At 46.2% G+C, this 25,665-nt stretch overlaps 1 protein-coding gene across 3 annotated transcripts in view; it reads left to right on the forward strand.

Annotated features, from left to right (window-relative positions):
- Positions 1 to 25,665, forward strand: part of si:dkey-71h2.2 (low density lipoprotein receptor adapter protein 1-B) — a 118,662-nt gene that overhangs the window by 55,331 nt on the left and 37,666 nt on the right. For all 3 annotated transcript variants that reach the window (XM_038799946.1, XM_038799945.1, XM_038799947.1), the window contains exon 3: positions 6,139 to 6,251. In XM_038799946.1, coding sequence (XP_038655874.1) covers positions 6,139 to 6,251 — 113 coding nt within the window. The remainder of the gene's footprint in view (positions 1 to 6,138; positions 6,252 to 25,665) is intronic.

Here is a 25,665-nt window from a genome sequence, read left to right on the forward strand (position 1 = left end):
CTCGAGGCACTGTACCTATACCATTTTTGTTCTTTCAGCACTAGTTCATCTATTTCTTTGTGAATACTGATTCTGAAGTAAATGTTGCCCAGAAGTGACATGAATGGAAACAAGAACCACTTCAACTGAGAATGGGATGCAGAGTTGTAGAATTCTAAATGAGGCAATGTGTTGAATTTTAATTTGCCCAGAAATAATAATTCAAAATGTTGTCAAGATGCTGTGTTAACTGAATGGAGACACATTTTCCTGCCTCACCTCCACTTTCTTTGACAAAGATTTGCCTGCCTGTTTACTCCACACGCCCCGCCTATAAAAAGCCTCTCCAATATGTTTTAAATCCATTGCTGTTCACATCTCGAAAGAGAAGGCTGGCAAGAATTCTGCCAAGTGCCTGAGATAAACAGCTCTCTGGCACAATAGGATGTTTCAGTTATTTACAAACTGCTCAAACTATGCAATCTGTGGAGAAACAATGGCATGGATGCACTATTTTTAAAAATAACATTTAATTTTTTTTCTAACTCTTTCTGTTGTTTGATAAGTTTACTTCTTTGTCTGTAAGTCACATAAGTGTATATTTGGAAAGCTTTCAATTATAGCCTAAGTAAATGTGAAATAAAATCTGACATGGTATATTATGGCACATTTTCCAAATTCAGAGCCATTGTTTCATGGTGGTTTACATTGCAGACATACCTGTACTATTTTGTTTTGGTCCCGTTTTCTGCTCAAGCCAATTGCTTGGTCCCCTCCTGTTTCTAATCAACATAATGCCTCTCGGGAACATCACCTACTGCCTCTCAACAACATCACCTGAAAACCATATCAGGTTCCACACATACTCGGACAACACATGATACTGCCTTACCGCCACCTCCCTTGATCCCTCCACTGCTACTGATTATCATGCTACTTGTCGGACCTCTGCCATTGGATGAAGACATATTTTGCTTCAGCTGAATATTGGGAAATCCCAAAGCCCCATCACAGTTTTCATTCCCTAGTCACCAATTCTATACCTTTTCCTGACCACTGTGTGAGGCTGAAGTAGACCATTCACAATCGTTGCACCCTCTTTGATCCCGAGATGTGCTTCCAAATCCATATTGGTGTCAATATTAAGACTTGCAATTAAGACAACAGCAAGTGCGAGTTTCTGCTTCACTTCCAATTCATTAATTGCTGAGACACTCATCCTTGCCTTTTTTACTTATGGACTTGACTATATGTTCTAATACTCCCCTTGCTGGCCTACTATCTTCTACCCTTCATAAACTTGCGCTCATCTAAAACTCTGCTACCCACATTCCAACTCGCACCAAGTCCTGTTTACCCTTGTTCTTGCAGACCTAAATTGATTTCTGGTCCAGCAGCAACCTGATTTTTAAATTTTTATCCTTGATTTAAATTCTGTCCGTAGACTTTCTCCTCACCCAGCCCTATAAACTCCTCAAGGAGCCGCTGCTGCCTTGAGTTTCTGAAGAAGGCTCCAACCCAATGCACCACAAACTTCACCATGGATAGGGGAAGGACACCGGTCTCAAATCTATCCCAGCAGGAACAGGGATGGAACCCTGTGCTTCTGGCAGTAATCTGATCCACGCCAACCGTCTGCAAAGACTTCTGAGTTGCTATGGCAACATATATTTGTGCATACATGTTGTAGCTGGAGTTATGGATAGTGATGGTAGAGACTCCAATTTCTTTCCATCATGTGACTGGTTCAGGAATCACTCTCACTCTTACCACCTGCCATTGACGTATGTTGGAAGGAGTAGGACTTGAACCCAGAGACTCTGTCCAAGATGCCGGGATACTATCACTGCACCACTGGACCTCTTCTTCCTCTAGCCTTAGAGCTGTGCAAAAAATGTGTGTTGTACCAATTCTGGCTAGTTTACATCCCAGATTTAATTGCTCCACAATTGGCTCCGGTGCCTTCAGCTGAGTAGGCCTTAAATTCCGGTGTTCTCCATTCCTCCTTCTCCCCCCCCCCCTACCAATCTCTGTCTGTGTCTCTCTCTCTCTCTCTATCATTTAATATGTTGCTTAAAACCTACTTCTCTTGCCAAGCTTTCAGTCACCTGCCCTAATATCTCATGGTTTATTGTCTGATAATGTTTCTGTGAAGTACCTTGGAATGTTTTACTACATTAAAGGCGCTAAATAAATCCACGTTGTTGATGATTCTCTTGGCAAAAAATCCGTTAGTGTCAGCTCTCCTTTGTTATGCCACCTAAATGGCCAATAATCATGCATGACCACCTTTTGATTAAGACTAAAGGTGAACATGGGCAAGTTGGGGGTAAGTGCACAGATACATGACAAATGCATTTTACTATAGATACATGCCGACGTATAGTGCATTTAAGCAAAATGAAAGGAAATATGTTCAGTGGTGAAGTTATTGCTTTAGCAGAGAAACAGGAAAGTCTATGGATACAGACCTACATATCTCTGGGAATAGGAATAGAATATGACATATAAAAGACCAATGGAATTTTAAGCTTTACATACAAGGATGTTAAATGAGAATAGCAAGAGAATTAAGTTGAATCTGTAAAACACATTGGTTAGGTCACATTTGGAGCATCGTGTGCAGTTTGGAGTATCCATTAATATATGCAGGATATGATAGCCATGGGAATTGAGCAATGAAGATTACTGGGAAATTGTGCAATGCAGATTACTGGCAAATCAATTGAAAAGCTTTGAGTTGTGACAAGTCTAAAATCTGGTGGATTTGACACAAAATACCCTTCAGCTTTTCATTTTACTTTCCCCACTTCAAATATTGCTTAATATACTGGCGAGGGCTGATTTTAAGGAGGGAATCTTTCCATGAATCACTTTTTAACAAAAATGTGTTTTTGTGTTTTAGCATTTGCTTTTGACTGTATTGCCTTTGTTAGGTTTTTAGCAGTGACATACTGTATGTACGGATTCTTACTGTGTTTATTTCTTCCCCTTTCTCCCTTCTCCCAGCCATCCTTGTGACTTGATATTTCACTCCCCTCATTGGTTTTCTGTGAAGCACCTTGGGACATTTTGTATGTTAAAGGAAGTGTATGAATGCAAGCTGCTGTAATATGATCTAAGACTGCATTCTACTTTGTCTCCCAACCTGGAACTTCCAACTGTTGCTGGAAATTGACATTTGAGTGGTTTTCTTAAAAACTTCTTTAGTTTAATACCAGGTGTTTATTATGCTTCTTGCATTTAATTTTGTGTAGATGTCACACTTGCTGCTGCTGTTGTAGGACTTTAGTTCATATGGTATTTTCTCATGTCCTAAAATTACAAACTGTTAATAATCTTTATTAGTATCACCAGTAGGCTTACACTAACACTGCAATGAAGTTGAAAATCCCTTAGTCGCCACACTCCGGCGCCCGTTCCGGTTCACTGAGGGAGAATTCAGAATGTTCAATTCACCGAACAAGCACGTCTTTCGGGACTTGTGGGAGGAAACTCATGCAGACTCCACACAGACAGTGACCCAAGCTGGGAATCAAACCCAGGTCCCTGGCGCTGTGAAGCAACACTGTGCTACCGTGTGGTACTTCTAGGATCGACATATATCCAAGCAAGCTCCACATTGTCTTTCTGTTCTCATAAGCCCCACAATAGAATCTAGTTTGTTAAGGTGTCCCAAAAATTTTCAGACAACTTCATCATATGCTGTATAATATTTTTTAAAGCAGAGAACAGGCCTTTGGCAAACCGATCCATACCAGTGTTTATTTTTAAATTTTTATTATTTCATGGGATGTAGGTGTTGATGGCAAAGCGAGCATTTATTGCCATCCCTAATTGCACTTGAACTGAGTGGTTTGCTCGGCCATCTGAGGGCAGTTGAGTCAAGCATGTTTCTATGGGTCTCGAGTCTCATGTAGGCCAGACCAGGTACGTTTGGCAGATTTCCTTCCCTAAAGGACATTAGTGAACCAGACAAGCTTTTTCATCCTAACAGAGGGAATACAATCAAAAGCAAATGTTAAAACATTTGTTTTAAAAACAACACATTTTTAGTAAAATGTGATTGATGGAAAGATTCTCTTCTTGGGAACAGTGATAATAGTTTCATGTTAACCTTTACTGAGACTAGCTTTCAATACCAGATTTTTTTCTATTAATTGAATTCCGATTCTAGTGTCTGCCATGGTGGAATTTGAACTCGTGTTCCCAGAACATCAGGACTGGGCCTCCAGTGACATTACGACTGTGCCACCATCTCCCTATTTGTACTCTACACAAATCCCCGCCCAGCCCGCTTCATCTAATTCCATCAACATATCCTTCCGTTCCTTTCTTCCTCGTGTGTTTTCTAGCTTTGTCTTGAATTCATCTCTGCCAGTCACCTCAGCTAATCCTTGTGGTAGCAAATTCTTTTCTCTAGGCGAAATAAATTAATCCATAAGTCCCTATTGCATTTATTAGTAACATTCACGACCCACAAGTGCCAGGCAATGATAATCTCCAACAACATAAAATATATCCGTTGCCACTTGTTATTCAATGACTACGAATTATTTGTCATTGCTTCACTGTTGCTGGGTCAAAATCCTCAAACTCCCCTCCTAACAGGACTCTGGGTGCACCTGCATCACAGGACTGCAATAGTTCAAGAAGATAGCTCACCACCACCTTCACAACCGCAGTTAAGGGTGGGTAATAAATGCATCACAAACTTTAAAAAAAAAAAATTCTCTCTTGTATATGACCTCTAGTTCTAGTCTCATCCACAGAAGGAAATATCTTCTCGATATCAATGTTATTAAACCCTATCGTAATCTTCTGGACCTTTCGTCAGATCACACAGGCCAGGGGCTGGCTACCCAATGGATTATAACACCCCTTTCTTCACCTCCTCTTCAAACCCATTGGTATGAACAAAGCTTAAAGCACTTCACACGGCACCATATGTTAGATATTTGCCATCCACCACTAAATATGTTTTCAAACCCACTCTATCACATAGGACGAAATTTTCTCTTGTCTGTTGATTGAGGATACAACGTGAAATGAACAGAAAATGTGAGATTCAAATAAAAGCAAAATACTGTGGATGCTGGAAATCTGAACTAAAAACTGGAAATGCTGGATAAGCTCAGTAGTTATGTAGAGAGGTCATTTGGATCTGAAACGTTAACTGTTTCTCTTCACAGATGCTGCCAGACACGCGTTTATCCTGCATTTTCTGTTTCTATTATAGGAAATATGTGGACAGTTGACCAAAACCTTGGTGAAAGAGACCTATCTTTAAGGAGCATCTTAAAAGGTTTTGAAGAGTGGTGGGGGTGGGGGGTGGTGGTGGAAGGTGAAAGAGAGCAAGGCAGAGTGGTTTCTGGAGGAAACTCCAGAACTTGCAGCCCAGGCAACTGAATGCATTATTGTCGATGGTGGAACAATGAAAATTTGGGATGCACTGGAATGGGAGGCAAGCTGAGATCACGGAGGGCTATAGGAGGAGGTTAAAAAGGCACAGAGGAGGTAGGTCACAGAGGGAATTTCCGGACAAGTGTGAGAATTTTGAGTTTGAAATATTGCTGAACTTGACTACTACATTGGGAGCTAATGAAAGACTGGTTCCATCAAGCACCATATTTGCCAACTTTATTATCGAATCGCAAGTGTAGTCAAAAGTTTCTTTGTTCCTAGATCCCCTCCATGGCCTTGCCCTTCCCTATTGTTCTAACCACCTCCAGTCCAAAAACCCTCTAGATATTTGCTTGCCTCCGATTCTCATTTCCTCCGCATCCTCAATTTTAATCGCTGCAGCATTGGTGGCTATCCCTTCCGTTTCCCCAAGTTCTGAATTCCTTCCCTAAACCCCGCTCTGTTTACCTCTTTTTCTCTCTTCCCTTAAAACCTGCTTCTTCGACCAAGCTTTAGGCCACCTCATTGTGTCACATTCTACTGCAATACATCACAATTAAATGTTAGGCAACAATTTCTTGCACTGCTCCGTGTGCTTTTGATCAAAAATATAGCTTCCAAATAATATACAAAATTTTAACTCTGGATATGTATAGTATGGTATATATTAACTGGTCAGCCTAGTTACTTAACCTTTCAGTCGCCTGCCACTGTAATAGTAAAATAATTGCCATTTTTAACTTGATTGCTTTATAGGCCAAAGCAAGTGGAAAGAAATTCCTCAAAGTTACCCTAACTGTTTCACCTCGGGGGATAATGTTACAAGACACAATAACCAATGAACTCGTAGAAAATGTCTCTATCTACAGGTATTGAGTTTAATCTAGCAGGCTGTGCTGCATCATTTGTTTTTTAATATAGTTTGCCTGTTATTTTTCTGCCTTCCATTTTACCTTGATTCTAAAGGTTATCGTTGCTTTGTGATAAGATATTTTGATTAACTGATTGTTTCTATTATTTATTGAACCTGGAATTGCTCATAGCAGGGGAAAGGACCAAAGTTGCCTGGGATGTTGTTTTCCTATTGGCTTGTCTGCACCTCCCTGAGGTTGAATTTTTGCTACCAAGGTGGGCAGCTGGAGTTCAGTAATTTCCTGACTCTACAGATCTTCATCAGGTTAAGTGACCCAATTAGACCTACTTTTGGCTCTGGGAAGGCATTATGGGGATAGAGTTGGGCCGATCAACCCAGAAACGGATCTAGGTTGCCAAGAGGGTGGGGGTGCTGAGTTGGGCTGGTTAGAAGGCCTGTCTTGGTTCTCTGGGAGTTCATCCCGGTTGTTTTAGAAACTGTTAGACTCCAGCCCTTTTCCCTCACCCCTTCCCATGTCAACTCATGTCCTCCAGCCATCACCATGACACGTTCACAAAACACATGCCCCTCATACGCCATGTCACAACCCAACGCCATACCCTCTTCACATCTCCATTGCCACTTCCATAACCGCTCACCCAGTATCCACCATGAGTAGATTTCAGAAGCCACGTGGAGATCAAAACCAAACAATTCACATTTGATAGTGAAAAATATTTCACTGCATGAAACACATCCACTGCTTTTAACTACCTTGAGGTTAATCTCTTATAAAAGCAAACTTCTATTCAGATGCACATCAAAGACAACAAATCTTTTTATGACCTCATTAAATTGTCAATCAAATTGTGAATCCGCAAAGATAATTGTACCTTTTGAAACTCCTACATCCATAATGACACAATAGCCCTTGGGGAATGGCAACAAATACCTTTATTGAAACTGCACAGTTGACTCTCACTAAGTTCAAAGAGTGGGAATTTAAAAAAAATAGATCATGACACAGAAACAGACCTTATCCACTCATCGAACATGCTTACATCTATGGCTTAAATTTGTAACTTACACAACATTAGTTAAGTCACTTGGACCAGCCCAGGTGGAGTCTGTTTAGCTCAGCACTAATTTCAAATAGCCTGCAAAGTCACTAGCTGCCTTGATCCCCAAAGATTCTCGCCCATAGTTTATAAATATAGGTGTACAAAAAAGTTGAAAAGCAGAGAAGTTTCTAGAGGAAAGCAGGACAAAACAAGGGACCTTGCTTAAATATACCTCGGGTACCAAAAATATTGAAAATGCAAATCATAATTGAATTAAATGGAAATAGTTTTGACATGACAAGGAGACTTGGGGCGCAATTCTCTGGCCTCGTTGTGCTCTCGATCAAACGTAACAAGGCCAGTGAATAGCTGGGGAGGCCAAAAACAAGATCCACGCTGGGCGCCAAACAGTTTGCAATGCAACTGGCCCGCTCCCAAAGGCAAAATTGGGATCTCGCCGTAATGTGACGAGAAATCAATTATCATCACTTAAGCCCCCATTTCTATGCAATTAATGAGAGCCACCCCATATACAGCAACCTCCCCAGCAAGTGGTTGCACTACCGCCGATTAGTACTCCTTTGGAAAAATGGCTGAAGGGCTTATGTGGGGAGCTGAGGAGGTGAGTAGCTATCTTTGCTCACAGGCGGGCGGCACTTGGCGCAGTGGTTAGCACTGGGACTGTGGTGCTGAGGACTCGGTTCAAATCCTGGCCCTGGGTCACTATCCATGTGGAGTTTGCACATTCTCCCCCACCCCCGTGTCTGCGTGGGTTTCACCCCCACAACCCAATGATATGCAGGTTAGGTGGATTGGCCACGCTAAATTGCCCCTTAATTGGAGAAAAATAAAAATAATAATAATAATAATAATAAATAATAATTTTTCGGCACTGGAGGATAGTCAAAACTATTTCCATTTAATTCAATTATGATTGGGTACTCTAAATGAAAAACAATCTTTGCTCACAGGCAAAGAGCCCTGGATTGCAGGGCTTGCCTCACCAGTGCTCGGTGGGAAGTGGGGGCCCTCTGTAGGGATGGGCCACCATGGGAGGGTGGGGGGTGTGCTGGGGGCGGATTCTGATGTCTGGCACACCTCTGCCAGTCTGGGCCACCTCCCGACACTTATGGGAGAGTTTTTCCTGAGGAGGCACAGCGAAGGTATCGTTAGCCACATGCGTGGTTCACAGTGGTGGAAGAGGGGTGTAAGGGAGGGGTAGGGGAATGGAGGAAGGGCTGAGGGTCACATGGGGTGTTGGGGAAGGGGGTGGGTGGGTGCTTCCGCTTGGTGGAGGGGGGGGGGGGTAGGTGTTGGTGAATACTGACTTGTGCTGCCCGATGTAGGTTGTTGACCTTTTTTCAGCATTGAGGATAGTCCTCCTGGTCATACTCTCCGAGCTAACAGCTGCCGCCACCTCATCCCAGGCAGCATTGCTGGCTTGTGACCGACTCTCCGGAACCCTTGGTGGGGGGAACAGGACATCCCTCCTGGCCTCCACCACGTCCAGGAGCCTCCCCAGGTCAGCATCCCAAATCTTGGGGCAGGCCTCCTCGGCACCATTGCTGCGAGCTGGCTGGGGTTGGCTGAGCAAGTGCAGCTTGGCCTTGTTAATGGGGATCTGGCGAATGTGGTCCTGGTGAATCAGCTGACGAGCCTTCATTTGCGACGAGACGCCCATGAGGCCTCGTTAAGTGGACTGATTAACGTTGAATTGCGTTGCTGGCCTCGCTGGGCCGAGCGCCGGGAAGTTCGCAGCAATTTCCGCTTGCTACCATACTTGGAAATCTTTCCAGAGAATTGTGCCCATGGTCTTAAAATAATGACCAGGGTGGAGCAATTCAGGGCAACAGAATAAGAAGTTCATTTATGCACAAGACTTTCAAAATATATTTATTGCAATTGAAAGATAGAGTTCAATTAAGGCATGTGTTAACATTATAAAAGTAATATAATCAAACTAGAAAGAAACAGTCACAGTAGTGAAGAAAGTTTCACATGAAAACAGTCACAGTAGTGAAGAAAGTTTCACATGAAAACAATGTGTTCATCCCATATATCTGGTGACAAGGGATGTAAATTGATGCACTAAGATTGTCAGAGGTCTGACCCACAGTTTTGTGGAAGTTGACATGGTGAAGAATTCATTTTATGCCATTTCAGTCTGTCATGTTCAAATAGAATATTCTGCCAAAGCTAACCCATAGCATGATGTTGACTATTACCACACAAAGTTTGAGCATTTTCACTGGGGAAAAAGTTACTGGATGCACAAATTTGCTCGTCATGCCTGCTTTCCAGCACTCTTAATGTCATTTTTGCTGGAAAACTGCAACCTTCGCATGCATGCATGCACTTTGGATTCAAGACATGCTGGGTGCCATTTTGATAAGGGCATTCTGCAGGGATCATCCATGGGTAGGATGTCCAGATTGTGATTATCAATCAGCATGTATTGCCGATTTGATGGCAGCACTGCCATTCTGGAGCTCAAAACTCTAGCTGATTCTATCTCTTTAACTTGCATTCCAGCAGCGGAATGACCACTCACTAGTGCTATTTAACGGGATCACTAGGAGGTGTTAATTGATTGATTTCTATTGGCTGCTGTGAATTGGTTTTCAGAATTCTTTGGAAAAGTCAACATGGAGTGTGGTACTTGCTAAAGGGCTTAACACTGATAATGGTCTTTATTGTCACAAGTAGTCTTGCATTAACACTAACACTGTAATGAAGTTACTGTGAAAAGCCCCATCGTCGCCACATCCCAGCGCCTGTCCGAGTACACAAAGGGAGAATTCAGAATGTCCAATTCACCTAACAGCACATCTTTCGGAACTTGTGGGAGGAAACCGGAGCACCTGGAGGAAACCCATGGAGACACAGGGAGAAAGTGCAGACTCCACACAGACAGTGACCCAAGCCGGGAATCGAACCTGGCTGTGAAGCCACAGTGCTAACCACTGTGCTACCGTGCCGATTTGAAGGCTTTTGTACAAACGACTTTCACACAGACATGGGTGTTGCGGTATGCATTCCTCCTCGGCGACAACATGACTGGTGGAGTAACCTGAGACACAAAGCAGAACAAGCTGCTGGAGGGGCAGAAGGGTTCTCAGCAGGAGCCCATCTACACACTGGGTGTTCAGGGAGCAATTCCCCTAACTGAACCTCCGTGAGGAGTAGTATATCAGACTGTCACCAGCTGCAGCCAGAACTGCAGCTTTGGAACTGAACGAGGGGTAACTGTGGTGATGAACGTTGATGAGCCCGCCCCTTCCCAGGCTGGAGCTGGCGATGTTTGTGACATGTTGCAGTTTGCTGTTTACTGTTACCTAAACGAGGTCACTGAGGATCTGCAGTCCAATTCACTTTTTTTTTTGCCAGAAGAAATAAACAGGGACTTTGTGAAGGTTGCAGGCTTCTCCAACTTGCAGGATGCCAGAGACTGAAGGCATGTTGTGATGTGGGCAGTGCATTATCAGTTCTTAAATGTATTGTAACTGAAGGAAATCCACTTCCTCAATGTCCAGCTGGTGTGTGAGCACAAACACACAACATTATGCAGGTCACTGCCTGGTATCCTCGCAGCAGTCATGATGTTTTCATTCTGCTTACAGTCCACTGCTATCTGCATCTGGCTACCAAGATAATCCAGAGGATGGCTCCAACAGAAACCTATCATTTGACATGTTATAGGACACTGATGTGCAACCCATGCTTACACCAAAAGTGGTGTGGCCACATCATGAGGGCACAACCCTTGCCACCATTGTATATGGCAGTCAGCTGGAGGAGTGTGAAGAAGAGGGAGAGAAGAGACAATCAACACCGACCCTTCCTGATCAGTTTACTATGATCTACTCATTTAACTGCACTACCAGTAAACACAACTACAATATTCTACTCGGCACCAGTCCTGCTCTTGACCGTCACACAATAACTGATCAAAAAAGCATTTGCTTTGTCGCTATGCTTGTCTTCCTTGTGCCTTTGCATCTCTTAATACTCCTACGTTCTGCTACCCCAGTGACTGCAGCATGGCTGCTGGAAGGCTCCTGACCTTCAGTGGAGGCAACTGCAGATGACTTTGCAGAACAGCCCTGAACCGCCTCTGATTCTCGAAAGCATGGCTTTGGACGTCAGCTTCTTGACCGCGGCAGCAGCAATCTGGCTGGGTGAAAGGAAACAGTAAGGGCACTGGCAGAGTGGCAGTGGTGGGAGAAGAATGCTCGAATCCTGAGAGAGGACGGCAGGTTCATGCTGCAGAGAACCACTGCCATTTCCTTAGGGTGACCCCTCTGCTTTCTCAGTAATATTTTGGAGACTGAGCTCCGCCTGGGAGACCACGGGCTGGATTCTCCAGTCCCCCAGCCAGGTGTTTCTTAGCAGCATGTCGTTCGCTGGCGGCAAGGTTCTCTCTTTCCACCGCTTGCAAATGGGATTTCCTGAAGCCACCCCACACAGGAAACCCATGGGCAGAGTTGCACTACTGGCGGGAACAGAGAATTCTGGTATTGCCACCACGACTGAATAGAATGCGACTTGCATTCCCATTGGGGTCGCTATGTGAGTCAGGACATGCGCATGGGCCAGCACTCTGCCGGTGTGAATTTAGAGCAATTCCCAGCCCCAGCAAGTGTTGTACTGTTGGGGCAGGAGTTAGCACCAAAGAGCCTGGCAGCAGGAGCTGTTTTTAAGCTCTCCACTTACTACAAACTCACTGCAGCCACCATGCTGGCTCAGAGAAGACCTGCCCCTCGAGGTTGGGAGCCCGAAGTAGACCCACAGATCCATGACAGTGAGGACAGGAGGAATATCCTCTTCCCAGCCTGGGCTGCAGACTCGAGCCTGCTCTCCTGAACAACACCTGTGAGGTGGTAACAGAGGCAGTCAGTGAAGCCAGCCTCACCAGAAGGAGACAGCTGATGATCCAGAGGGGTGGGAGCCACTGGTGAGCCTTGAGATGGGCAGAGAACGAGGGAGGGCTGCAAAGGCCTTGGTGCAGGTGTCCTCTGGTCGGGTGAGCTCCACTGATCCCTTGCTCCCTCTATAATGGGGCAGCGCTACTGAGGAGTGCCAGCACCTGTGTGGGCCCTTGATGAAGCTTGGTCACACCCGTCCCCTTGATGATACAGCTAGAGTATGAGGACGTCCAGAAAGGCAGCCTGGGTGATCAGAAGCCTTCTGAGCTTTTTAAAGGACACCAGCATTCAGCAGAGTGAACAGCTAGGTGCCTGTAAGTAGCACAAAGGGGTGTGTTTAAAAGACAGACTGAAGCAATGGAAGTTTGAGCCAGGCTACCTTGATCTTGAGGGTGACACCAAATCCACGGACGTGGCACCAAGTCATTTCCCCGCTACTGGCCCTAGTCTGGGCAACCACCCCCCAGCAAGCCCGACATTTTTTGAGGGTATTTGTGTTTTATTTTGTGATGGAAGGGTGGTTTATGGTGAAATACTTAGATTTTTGTGCTGACTCTCTCTTGTTTCTGAAATATCTTTTTTTTTCTAGTTGATGTGTATGTAACTTGCTGGAGGTAACCACCAGTGATGAATTTGTGACATTGCAAAGTGTTACTGCTGGAATGTAGACAGTTCTTGAATATAAAAACAAACTTGCACAAGAAACACAGTTAAAAGAAAGTGTGATAAATTCAGATCTTTCTTAGGTAACCTAATGGATGCAGTAGCCTCAAAAACTCTCCTAAGCTAACCTTGCTTTTAGGTGAATTGAATCTCTCTGCTCCATATCAATTTGTACAGTAGCACATTCTAGTAATGCAATGATAACACAAGGTCATAAGAAGGATGTTCTCCGACAATTATAGTACTTAGTTCCAGTTCCTCAGATACTGAAGCGATCCACATCTGCCTTCAACAAGGCCTGCTCACTAATCATCCCAGGTCTGAGAAGTGGAAAGTAATATTAAGATTAAGAGTGCCAGGTAATGGCCTTCTCCAAAAAGAGACCATCTCCCCACGATAATCAGCAATATTATCATCTATCAACATCCTGGAGTTGGGACTTCCGGTGACGTCTGCGAGCGGGGCGGCCACGTTCGGAAGAAGCTCCCGCCAGTCCGCAATATCGCGCTCTCTTTCGGGGGGTTTCCCGCACATTTTTTGGGAGAAAAAAACTTCTCCGGTGTTGGCCCTGCCTCCCTCACCCTGTGATAACATCAAAGCTCCGTTTGACAGAGCTGGAGGGCTGAAAGGGCGGGAGGGGAGAGACTGGCCCCAGTGGGTTCAGCGGGGCGGCTGCATGTGGAGGCGGAGCTGGGATCGTGGCTTGTTTCCCCAAGGAGCATCCTGAGAGCTGAAGGGCTCAGCGAGCACAGAAAGGAAAGGAGACATTTTTTTTCTGTTTTTTCTCTTGGAAAACTTTTTTTTTATAAATTTAGATTAGCCAATTATTTTTTCCAATTAAGGGGCAATTTAGCGTGGCCAATCCACCTACTCTGCACATCTTTGGGTTGTGGGGGCGAAACCCACTCAGACAAGGGGAGAATGTGCAAACTCCACACGGACAGTGACCCAGAGCCGGGATCAAACCTGGGACCTCAGCGCCGTGAGGCGGTTGTGCTAACCACTAGGCCACCGTGCTGCCCTCTTGGAAAACTTGAAGGAAGCAGCGGGGTCGGTGCCAAGCGGAGGCTGCAGGCGATGTAAGTGAGATGTCCCACATCAGATGGCTCCCATCTAGAATGTGGTAAGAAGACTGAGGCCCGGTCCCAGGGAAGTTCTGGAGGTATACAAAAAAAAGAAGAGAAAGAAGTTTTAAAGATATTTGAGGTTGAAGAAGGAAGGAAGAGTGAGAAAAAGGTAAACTAATAAGCCGGTAAAGGATGTGAAAAGCAGCATCGAGGAAGGGAGGTAACGCGGGCTCGCCGTTGAATGAGAAGCTGAGCAAAAGTGCTGACAAGGTGACGGAGGCCGGACCGCATGGTGGGGCCGCACTACTTACATTGGAGAAGATGACCGAGGTGATGGCGGTGGAGCTAGAAAAGCAGTTTGCGAGGCACATGGAGGCTTTGAGGAAGGAGGTGGTGGTCACACTGAAGTCATTGGTGGAGGAGGCAATCGCCCCGGTGAGATGTAGCTGTGGCAAAGACATCGGCCGAGGAGAGAGAGCTGGGCGATAAGATGAAGAGCGTTAAGATGAAGGAAGTGGAGGAGGTCGCGTCGCAGCACAGCGACCAGCTCACCTCGATGGGGGACGAGCTGTGGAGGTCAACAGAGGGCTCCGAGCAAAGCTTGAGGACTTGGAGAACCGTTCGAGGCGGCACAATCTAAGAATTGTGGGCCTGCCCGAAGGGATAGAGGGTCCAAGGCCAACAGAGTACTTTGCTAAGAAATTGGCGGAGCTGATGGGGGAGGGTGAGAACCCCTCTCAGTACGAGCTGGACCAAGCTCATCGGTCGTTAAGGCCGAAGCCCAAATTGAATGAGCCGCCAAGAGCAGTAATCATCTGCTTCCATCAGTACTGCATGAAGGAGAAGGTATTAAGCTGGGCGAAGCGCGAGGTGCAGTGGGACGGTACTGCAGTTCGGATCTACCAGGACTTGACGGTGGAATTGGCAAAAAGACGAGCGGCGTTCGCGCGAGTGAAGGCGGCACTGTACAAAAAGGGGGTGCGATTTGGTATGGTGTACCCGGCGAAGCTGAGGGTGACGTATGGTGCCAAAGATTTTTATTTTGAGACAGCGGAGGTGGCTGAGGCGTTTTGTGAGGGCAGAAGGCTTGGGACAGACGTGAGGAGCGGAGCTGGATGAGAGACTGTGGACTGTGATTGGGGAGCTGGAAAATGTATAAATGCTATAACTTTCTTTTCACTGACGTGTATTGTAATTTACTTCTCTTCACATTGTTACAGAGTTCAAGTTATTGGTTGGGTTGATTGGCATTTTGTGTTGTGACGGTTATATCTTAGTTTAGTGAATCGTACAGGTTGGATTGGTGTTTCTGTTTTTTCTTTCACTGGGACTGGGTAGGAGGGGACGGTATACCTTGGCGGGGGGAGCCACCTGCGCTAGGTAACTAAAGTCGGCTAGTGAACGGAGGTGAGGTGAGAGGAGGGCTGCGGACATTGAAGCCTGGTTAGCAGGTTTCGATGGGCCTACGAGGCAACCGAGGGGTGGGGGGGGGGGGGTGATATTGATGCTGGGAGATGTTTTTTTGAGAGGAAATGTAAGGGGGGGGTTCGATGTTAATGGATAGGGGTGGGTCAGGCTTCTGGGGCAGGACCTGGTGGTATGATGATGGTGTATAAGAAGGGTGGGGGGTGAGAGAACCCCAGTTAGGATAGTCACATGGAATGTGAGGTGGTTAGGAGGTCCGGTCAAGAGGTCAGGGGTGTTTGCACATCTTAAAAGTTTGAAAGCCAATGTAGCAATGCTGCAGGAGACTCACTTGAGGGTGAAGGACCAGGTGAGACTGCAAAAGGGCTGGGTGAGTCAAGTGTTTCACTCTGGACTTGACTGACAGGCTCGAGGGGTAGCGGTAATGGTCAGCGAAAGAGTACGCTTCCAGATGGAGAGGTTGGTGGCAGATCAGGGGGGTAGATATTTGATTGTGTGACAGGGGCGTTTGAGGGGAGGTTAGTGGCGCTGCTAAGTGTATATGGCCACAGTTGGGACGATGTGGGATTCGTAAAGAAGGTGTTTGGGGCCATCCCCGACTTGGACACACACAAACTGATGGTGGGGGGGGGGACTGGAACTTGTTGCAGAAGCCAAGGTTGGACAGGTCACGGCCGCACTCACTGGTCCCATCAGTGGTGGGGGGGGGGGCAAAGGCGTTGGCTGGGCTAATGGTGGAAATGGGAGGGGTGGACCCTTGGAGGTTTCTGCATTCCCGAGGGAGCGGGAGTACTCGTTTTTCTCAGCAGTCCATAAGGTATATTCGCGGATCGACTTTTTCGTGGTGGGGAGGACTTTGCTGGCTGGGGTTAAGGGGTCGAAATACTCGGCAATTTCAGTGTCAGATCATGCTCCGCATTGGGTGGATATGGTACTGGAGAAGGAGGTAGCGCAGAGGCCAGGTGGAAATTAGATGTGGGACTTTTGGGGGACCAAGTATTTTGTGACAAAATTGAAAAGGTAACTAAGGAATATGTAGGTTTCAACTGTACGGGTGAGGTGTTGGAGGCAGTTGTCTGGGAGGCTCTAAAGGCGGTGGTGAGGGGGGAGGTAATTTTATTTAAGGCCAGGGTGGACAAAGAGAAGAGATTGGAGCGGCAGAGGGTAATAGATTAGATGTTGGAGGTAGATAGGAGTTATGTAGAAGATGGGGACCCAGCGAAGCTGGAAAAGAGGAAGGAACTACAGGCGAGCTTCAACCGACTGTCCACCAGGAAGGCGGTGCGCCAACTGAGATGATCAAGAGGTGCAGTTTACGAATATGGAGTTAAGACGGGGCATCTGTTAGCAGGTCAGCTCCGGAGGGAAGCAGCGGCAAGGGAAATTGTGCAGGTGAGGGATAGGGCAGGGAAGTTGGTGGTGGTGCCTGATCTGATTAACAAGGTTTTTGAGGAATTTTATGAGAGGTTGTACAGGGCAGAGCCACACGGGGGTGACCGTGAGATGCAGGAATTTCTGGATGGGTTGGAGTACCCGAGGTTTAGGGGAGAGGGACAGGGCTACTTTAGAAAGAGTGATAGTGGAGCAGGAGATAAAGGATGTGATTGGGAGGATGCAGTCGGGGAAGGTGGCAGTGCCGGATGGGTTTCTTCGAGGATAAGCTGGCCACCCTGATGGTGGGGATGTTTGAAGAGGCGATAGGGAAGAGAGTGTTGCCACAAATCTTGGGGCAGACATCGATTTCCCTGTTGCTAAAAAAAATAAGAATCCGATGGAGTGTGGGTCGGAAAGGCCCATATCACTTCTGAATGTGGACGCAAAAGTATTGGCGAAGGTACTGGCGGGTAGGCCGGAGGAGTGCCTCCCGAAGGTGATAGGTGAGGATCAGATGAGGTTCGTGAGAGGGAAGCAGCTCTTTTCAAATGTTAGAAGGGTATTGAACGTCGTTATAGCACTGGCAGAGGGGAGGAAACAGGTGGTTGTAGCATTGGATGCTTAGAAGGCGTTTGACCGGGTAGAATGGGGGTACTTACTGGCAGTGCTGGAGCAGTTTGGGATTGGACCAAGATTTGTGAATTCGATAAAGCTACTATATCAGGAGCTGAGGGCGAGTGTCTGCACAAACAACATCAGCTCGAGATACTATTTTCTCCACCGTGGGACTAGACAGGGATGTCCTATGTCCCCCTTGCTGTTTGCACTTGCAATTGAGCTGTTGGCCATCGCATTAAGAAGTTCGGGGGTATGGAAAGGAATAGTACGGGGTGGGGGGGGCTGCGAATAGAGCATAGGGTGTCCTTGTATGCCGATGACCTGCTGTTATACGTGTCGGAACCGAGTGTGTTGATAGGGGGAGTATTAGAGCTGCTTCGAGTATTTGGGTCTTTCTCGGAGTACAAGCTGAATCTATACAAAGAGTGAGTATTTTGTGGTATCTCAGCCGGGTGTGGGGGCAGAGGTGGGGGGGCTGCCATTCCATAGGGCAGGGATAGCTGATCTGGCAAGGTGGGATGGTCTACCTCTGTCACTGGCGGGTCGGGTACAGGCGGTTAAAATGAATGTGTTGCCACGATTTCTGTTTATTTTTCAATGCCTGCCGATTTTCCTGCCAAAGGCTTTTTTCAGAGAGATTTGAGGGAAGGATTACGTCATTCATATGGGGAGGGAAGGTGGCCAGAGTTAGAAAGGTGCTGCTACAGAGGGGGAAGGCAGGCAGGGGGTTTGGGTCTTCCGAACCTGATGTATTACTACTGGGCGGTGAATGTGGAGAAGGTGTGGACCTGGGTAAGAGGGGTTGATTTCCAATGGGTCAGCATGGAGGAGAGTTTGTGCAGGATTGAAAGCACTAGCAACAGCGCCGCTCCTGATGGCCTCTGGGAAATACTCAGGGAGTCCGGTAATAATAGCTTCATTGAGAGTTTGGAGGCAGTTTCACCAACACTTCGGGGTGGGGGCAGGGTCAAGGGAAATGCTGATTCGGGGGAACCACAGATTTGAGCCAGGGAGGTGGGATGGGAATTTTTGGAAATGGGAGAACGGGATTAAGACACTGAAATATTTGTTTCTCCGGGTCGGTTTGCAGGTTTGAGGAAGCTGGAAGTGAAGTATGGGCTGGAGCAGGGGGAAATGTTTAGATACATGCAGATTTGAGATTTTGCCAGAAAGGAGAGATAAATGTCCTGGAGGAGCCGGCCTCTACATTATTGGAGGAGGTGCTGACGACAGGGGTCTGGAGAAGAGGGTAGTGTCAGCGGTTTACGGAGCTATTTTGGAAAAGGAGAAGGCACCACTGGAAGGGATCAAAGCAAAGTGGGAAGAAGAGTTGGGAGAGGATGTGGAGGAGGGGTTCTGGTGTGAGGTGTACCAGAGATGAATGCCTCCATCTCGTGCGCAAGGTTGGGGCTGATACAGCTGAAGGTGGTATACAGAGCACACCTCACGAGGGTGAGGATGAGCTGATTCTTTGAAGGAGTAGAAGGTGTGTGTGAACGTTGCGGGCGGGGGGGGGGGGGGGGGGGGGGGGGGGGGGCTAACCACTTGCATATGTTTTGGTCCTGTCCAAAGCTACAAGATTACGGGAAGGAGGTTTTTGGGGTACTTTCTAGTGGTGCAAGTGACACAGGACCTGGGCCCCGGGAGACCATGTTCGGGGTGTCGAAACAGCCATCATTGGAAACTGGTGCGGAGGCAGATGTTATAGCCTTGGCTTCGTTGATCGCCCGAAGGCGGATCCTGATAGGTTGGAGAGCAGCCTCTCCACCCTGTGCCCTGGCGTGGCTGGGGGATCTGTTGGAATACTTGACTCTTGAGAAGGTTCAGTTTAAACTGAGGGGAAGCTCGTAGGGGTTCTACAATTCATGGGCATTATTTATTATGCACTTTCAAGGACTGGATAACATCGAACATTAGTTGGGGGGTGGGGGGGGGGGGGGCGATGGGTGTTAATGGTGGCTATGGGTGATTCCTGATTCCTTTTTGTCATTTGTTTATGTGAACATGTGGGCGAATGTTTTGGGTTTGGTGGGAGGATGGGATTGGTGTTATTGATATGGGAATTTACATATTTGTTACTGATTGTTTATTGTTGGTGGGTGTAAATTTGGGAGAAAATGTGAAAAAGGAGGAGAATAAAGAAATATTAAAAAAAAATTCTGGAGTTTACCATGACTAGAACTTTTACTTGACCAACTTTATAAATGCTGTGGCTGCAAGAGCAAGTCAGAGGCTGAGAATCCTGTGGCAAGTAACTCCCAAAGCTTGTCCATCATATACAAGACATAAGTCAAGAGTGTGGACAGCATGGTAGCATAGTGGTTAGCACTATGGCTTAACAGCACCAGGGTCCCAGGTTCGATTCCCAGCTTGGGTCACTGTGCGGAGTCTGTATGTTCCCCTGGTGTCTGCTTGGGTTTCCTCTGGGTGCTCCGGTTTTCTCCCACTAGCCCTGAAAGACGTGCTGTTAGGTGAATTGTACATTCTGAATTCTCCCTCTGTGTACCAAACTGGCGCCGGAATGTGGCAACTAGGGGATTTTCACAGCAACTTCATTGCAGTGTTAATGTAAGCCCACTTATGACACTAATAATGATTATTATATTATTATGATGGAATACTTCCCCCTTCTCTGGATGAGTTCAGCTCCAACAACACTCGATAATCTTGTTGCTCTCCAAGGAGGTTGATCAACACTCTTGTCTACCATAAGACATAGGAGCAGAATTAGGCCACTTGGCCCATCGGGTCTGCTCCACCATTCAAACATGGCTGATATCTTTCTCATCCCCATTCTCCTGATTCCCTTATTAATAAAGAACTTATCTATCCCTGTCTTAAAGACCGTGTGATTTGGCTTTCGCATCCTTTTGAGACAAAGTGTTCCACAGATTCACCCTGCTCTGGCTGAAGAAATTCCTCCTCATCTGTGTTTTAAAGGATCGTCCTTTTAGTTTGAGATGGTGTTCTCTGGTTCTAGTTTTTCCTACAAGTGGAAACATCCTCTCCACGCCCACTCGATCCAGGCCATGCAGTATTCTGTAAGTTATTAAATTTTTCACTTCCTCCCACTGCTGGACTGTGCATCATCGAGCAACTCTGTAAGATTTCTTTGACAGATTCTTGCAAAATGTGCAATTTCTACCACACGGAAGGACATGGGAAATAGAAATAGAAATAACACCTTCAACAAGGTCCTATCCAAGTCATGTATCATCCTGGTTTGGAAACGTATTGCTGTTCCTTCACTGGGTCAAAACTCTGGAACTCGCTCGCTAACAACACATGGCTGTACCTTCACCACATGGACTGCAGCAGTTCAAGAAGGTGACTCACACTCATCCTCTCAGCAGAAATTTGGGATGAGTAATAAAATGCCAGTTGTGCCCACAAACTACCATGTCAGCTTTTTGCCAACAGTTATTGGGAAAGATTTCTGAATATTCTAATTATATTATCCCATGGTGCATAAGGATTCATTCTCATCGCCTATTTTTCCAGGCTTTTCATCAATATTCTGCTAAAGATGAAATGGGAGATCAAGAAAAGTCCAGTGAATATTCAGCCACGTTCACTTCTGTGGGCTAATTGTTTTCTTTGCAAAATATCATTTCAATTGGTAATACAAATTTATGTTAAGGAAAGATATATATACTCCTTTCAATTGGGTGCAATGACAGTTCCACAATATAGACTCAGGATAACCGAGGATAGATTGAGGGCTTATGTTCCATAGAGTTTAAAGGAGTGAGAGGTGATCGAATTGAAATGTGCAGAATTCTTTGTGGGCTAAACAAGATCTATGCTGTGAGGTTTTGTCCCTTGGCTAGAGAGACTACATCTTGGGTGATAGACTCCGGATAAGGGATTGACTATTTAGGGATGAGAAGAAGAGAAACTGCTTCAATTAGGAGGTTGAGAGTAATTGGAATTCTCTACCTCATCAGATTGTTTTTTGCAATGTAATTTTTTAAATAGATGTTGACATTGAATAGAATTCTATAACCCTAGAGAACAAAGACCTTGCATGGTCTTGCATGCCCATGCTGACTGTTTAAGAGACCTGGCCAGTTTAGTCCTAAACCCCAGCCTTTACCCTGCAAATGTGTAATTGCCTTTAACAGAATCTGATCACACCACCCTTTTCAGTAATACATTTCAGATCTTAATAGTGGTTTATGTATATAAATGTCTCCCCTTTTTCCCTCTCATTCTTTTTGCCAGTTATTTTAATTTCCTGTTCTGTTTTTTGTCACTATTATCAAAGAAACTCATGTACATTGCAGTGTATAAGAATACCCAATTTTCTTCGGCACCAAAAATCAGGTCAGGTCTCTACTCAGCGTTTACTCTACTAAGAAATGCTGCACTCACATTGGGCCTCAATTTTTCATCTCAAATGCATGTTTTACCTGTCTAAGTTGGCATATGGAATCCAGCAAGTGATATATGGGCTATGTTGCTGAGAAGCTGTGCGGGAGTTTAAGACCACCCACACACACAAGACCATGTCGTGCATGGAGAACCACAAACAAAAATGGGTTTCCCAGCAATTAGAATGAAGCATGAAGCTGGCTTTTGGCTAAAAATCATAACATTTGCAAACTCGTTACATCATTATGCTGCTGCGAGGGAATTCAATGCTGCTGAAAAGCTGATGTGAGACTGGAAGAAAAAGGTGCACAAAACCAAATGTGCCATGAGACAGGAATTGGCCACTGGCCTGATCTTGTGAATCCTGTATTGGAATGGGTTCTTGCAAATCATCCGAATGGTTACACCATCACCAGAAATGCAACATGCATATATGCACTTAAGTGGGCCAAACCAAACCTCGAGTCCAGCAAAGATTTCCAAGCAACAGCTTATTGGTGTTGCCACTTTACGGAACAAAAATAAATGTCTCGTTGTGGCAAAAGATGAAGAAATCTCAAGAGACTACCAAAAGGCTGTGATGCCAAAATTCCAAGTTTCCAGCAATTATTCATTCGGTAGTGGGGAAAAGCAGGGTTGCCAAATCAATTCCAGAGTGGGATCCTTTTGACGATGCCATAGTCAAAGTGAGTCTGAATTGATTCAATGAACTCTTTGTATCAAATGCCGAAGGCAGTAAAATTAACTGTTACATAACGTTTTATTGTGATTAAAGGTAGAGAATTAATTTATCCAATAAAACGTGCCATGTGGATTTAATTTGAATTACCAGTGTTTTGTTTACATTTCAAAATGGTGATCACCTGCATCAACACTGGCAATTCACGTTTGTTATACTCGGCATATATGTAGATCCTCATTTTTGGAAGATTTTTTTTGAGGCGTCAGAAGTCAACTAACGCGCTGCGATCTATGGTAATTTCTCACTATTTGCTCTATCAAAACCCCTCCATTATGAATGTCTATTCTATCTTCCTTAAACCATATATGTTCTAAGGAAAATAATTGCAGTTTCTCCAATGTCCACATAACTGAAATATCTCATTCCTGGTATCATATTGGCAAACCATCAGTACCTTGACAACATTCCTAAAGTGTGATGCCCTTGTATGCAATAATCACGCTGAGACCTAACCAGGAATTTGTAAATATGCAGCTTGACTTCTGGAGTTGTGTTCAGTACCTCTATTTATAATGCCAAGTATGACTGCCTTCGGAACTTGCCCTAGCACTTTCAAATATGTACCTCCAGGTCTCTATGTAATTGCACCCTTTCAAAATAGTCCTAGGTCAGTCATCCTCCCATTTTCATACAGCAAACAAATCCCTTTCAAAGGGAATGTCTTCATGTGACAAATCTTTGCTGATGGCTGAAGAGTCAAATCCTTGAGAGGTAGGCTCTTTCATAAGTGCCGCACGTGAAAATACCAGATGTTATGGATTGTGATTTTCTGCACTGGTCTCACTTGCCAAGGCGCTGGTCATTATGGTCGTGTACACTAGACCACAGGAGGTTGTGCCATTTTCCTTCAAATTAAATTTAGATTATACTGCTTCACCATGTCGTTTCTTTTGAAGTGCACCACTTCATACTTATCCATATTAAATTGTATCTGCCATGTATCTCCAATTTCACCATTCTATTTGATCCTGAAGTGTGCTGCTATTTAATTCAATGTTAAAGATACTTTATTTTGGACAAGATCGTAAAATCCGGCTCACCTGCCTTCTTAGGTGAATTTAAAGGATCCCAGGGTACTATTGTAGAGAGGTACGGGAGGTCCTCAAGTCCTGGCCATCAGCCATCTTAAAAATAGACACAATCTGTTCATTTATTTCATTGCCTTTTGTGGAATTTGCTATTTGTAAATGGCTGGCACATTTCCTTCATTACAACAATAACTACACTTCAGAAATGTTTAAAAGGCACTTTGGGATATCTGGGGTGGGATTCTCCGAGGGGGTCGGAGAATCGCCCGGGGCCGGTGTCAATCCTGCCCCGCCGTGTCCCAAATTCTCCGCGCCCCCCCCCCCCCCCCCAGATTCGGCGGGGGTGGGAATCGCGCTGCGTTGGTCAGCGGGACCTCTCGACAGTCGACGGGCCCCCCGCGGCGATTCTCCGGCCCGCGATGGGCCATAATCCCGCCGCTGATGGGCCTTTCCCGCTGGCGTGGATTAAACCACCTACCTGACCGGCGGGATTGGTGGCGCAGGCGGGCTCCGGGGTCCTGGGCGCAGGGGGGGGGGGTGTCCCCATGGTGGTCTGGCCCGTGATTGGGGCCCACCGATCGGCAGGCGGGCCTGTGCTGTGGGGGCACTCTTTTTCTTCCGCCTCCACCATGGCCTTCACCATGGCGGAGGTGGAAGAGAACCCCTCCCCTGCGCATGCACCAGTATGACGTCAGCAGCCACTGATGCTCCAGCGCATATGCGGATTTACGCCGGCCGGCGAAGTCCTTTCGGCCCCGGCTGGCGTGGCGCCAAAGGCCGTTCACGCCAGCCGGCGGAGTGCAAACCACTCCGGCGCAGGCCTAGCCCCTCAATGTGAGGGCTTGGCCTCCGCACCTTTGGGGAGGTCCGACACCAGAGTGGTTCACGCCACTCCCAACACGCCGGGACCCCCCGCCCCGCCGGGTAGGGGAGTATCCCAGCCCAGGAGTTCATAACAGCTTGAAATAGCGTTCTTTCAAATAAGTGGAAGCAAAGCAGTTGTGCTTTATATTCAAATGATTCATCGATTTTGAAAATACTACTTGTAGAGAATTAATTGAAAATGATTGGTAAATTGACATAGAAAATTGTGAAACATTCAAGTGACCAAAAATAAATGATAATGTAAAGTTCAAAGCCTGAAAATCAATGGAATGATGAAGGCCTTTTCTCCGGACTGATGATCAGAATGATGAACCATCTTACATGGTAGCCTATGATAGCTAGTTCAACTTTCATAGCAAGGAAGTTAGAATAACCCATGAAAGTCATTGGGAAACGAATGATCAATCTGATTTTTCAGCATTACAATGCAATTAGTGTTGACATATCGTATGTTGGATTCTCCACCACACAACTCCGGTAATGCGGATTGGGCAGCTGGCCGAAATCGAGGTTCGTGCCAGGCACTGAACCGGCTGCTACGCTCCAGATCCCCGCTAACGGTGGGATCGGGGTTCGCGCCAGTGGAAGGATGCGAATGGGTGCAAATAGATCTTGATGGGCCTTCATCTCTGTGGGGGGGGGGGGGGGGGGGGGGGGGGGAGTTGGTAACCCAATGGAGTTGTCCCCAAAATCCACCGAGGGCCACCCTCCCCTCCTCACAAGCTGCACACTCCTTTCTACCACCCCCACAAAGACCCTCTAAATAGGGAGACACATCCACCCCCCATACACAAGCACACGTAGTGACCCCCCTAACAACGGAGATTTTCACAGATGCTTCCTAACTAAAGGAAATCCCCCCCCCCCCTCCCCCCCCCCCCCCCCCCCCCCCCCCCCCCCCCCCCCCCCCCCCCCCCCCCCCCCCCCCCCCCCCCCCACAGAGATTCCCTGACTAAAGGAATCCCCCTCCCACAGAGATTCCATAACTAAAGTGACCCCCCCTACTGGGGCATCCCTCATCTATCTCGCCAGACGGCGAGGGATACTGACTTACTTCCAGATTTGTGCTTCAATCAGCAGCAATTCTCCTCCGGTGGGGGAACATAGTCTCCCAAACGTAGTATCCTGCTCCATATCTCAATTATATCTCCCTTCCTGTGAACAAAATGAAAAGAAAATACTCTCCCACATAATGGATAGTATAATCATTGCAAATACCTGTTTTGGAAACGCAACTGGAAGTTAAGTGACACCCAACTTTCTCTCAT

The sequence above is a fragment of the Scyliorhinus canicula genome, chromosome 6 (assembly GCF_902713615.1).
Source record: "Scyliorhinus canicula chromosome 6, sScyCan1.1, whole genome shotgun sequence".
In the NCBI taxonomy this organism is placed as follows: Eukaryota; Metazoa; Chordata; class Chondrichthyes; order Carcharhiniformes; family Scyliorhinidae; genus Scyliorhinus; species Scyliorhinus canicula.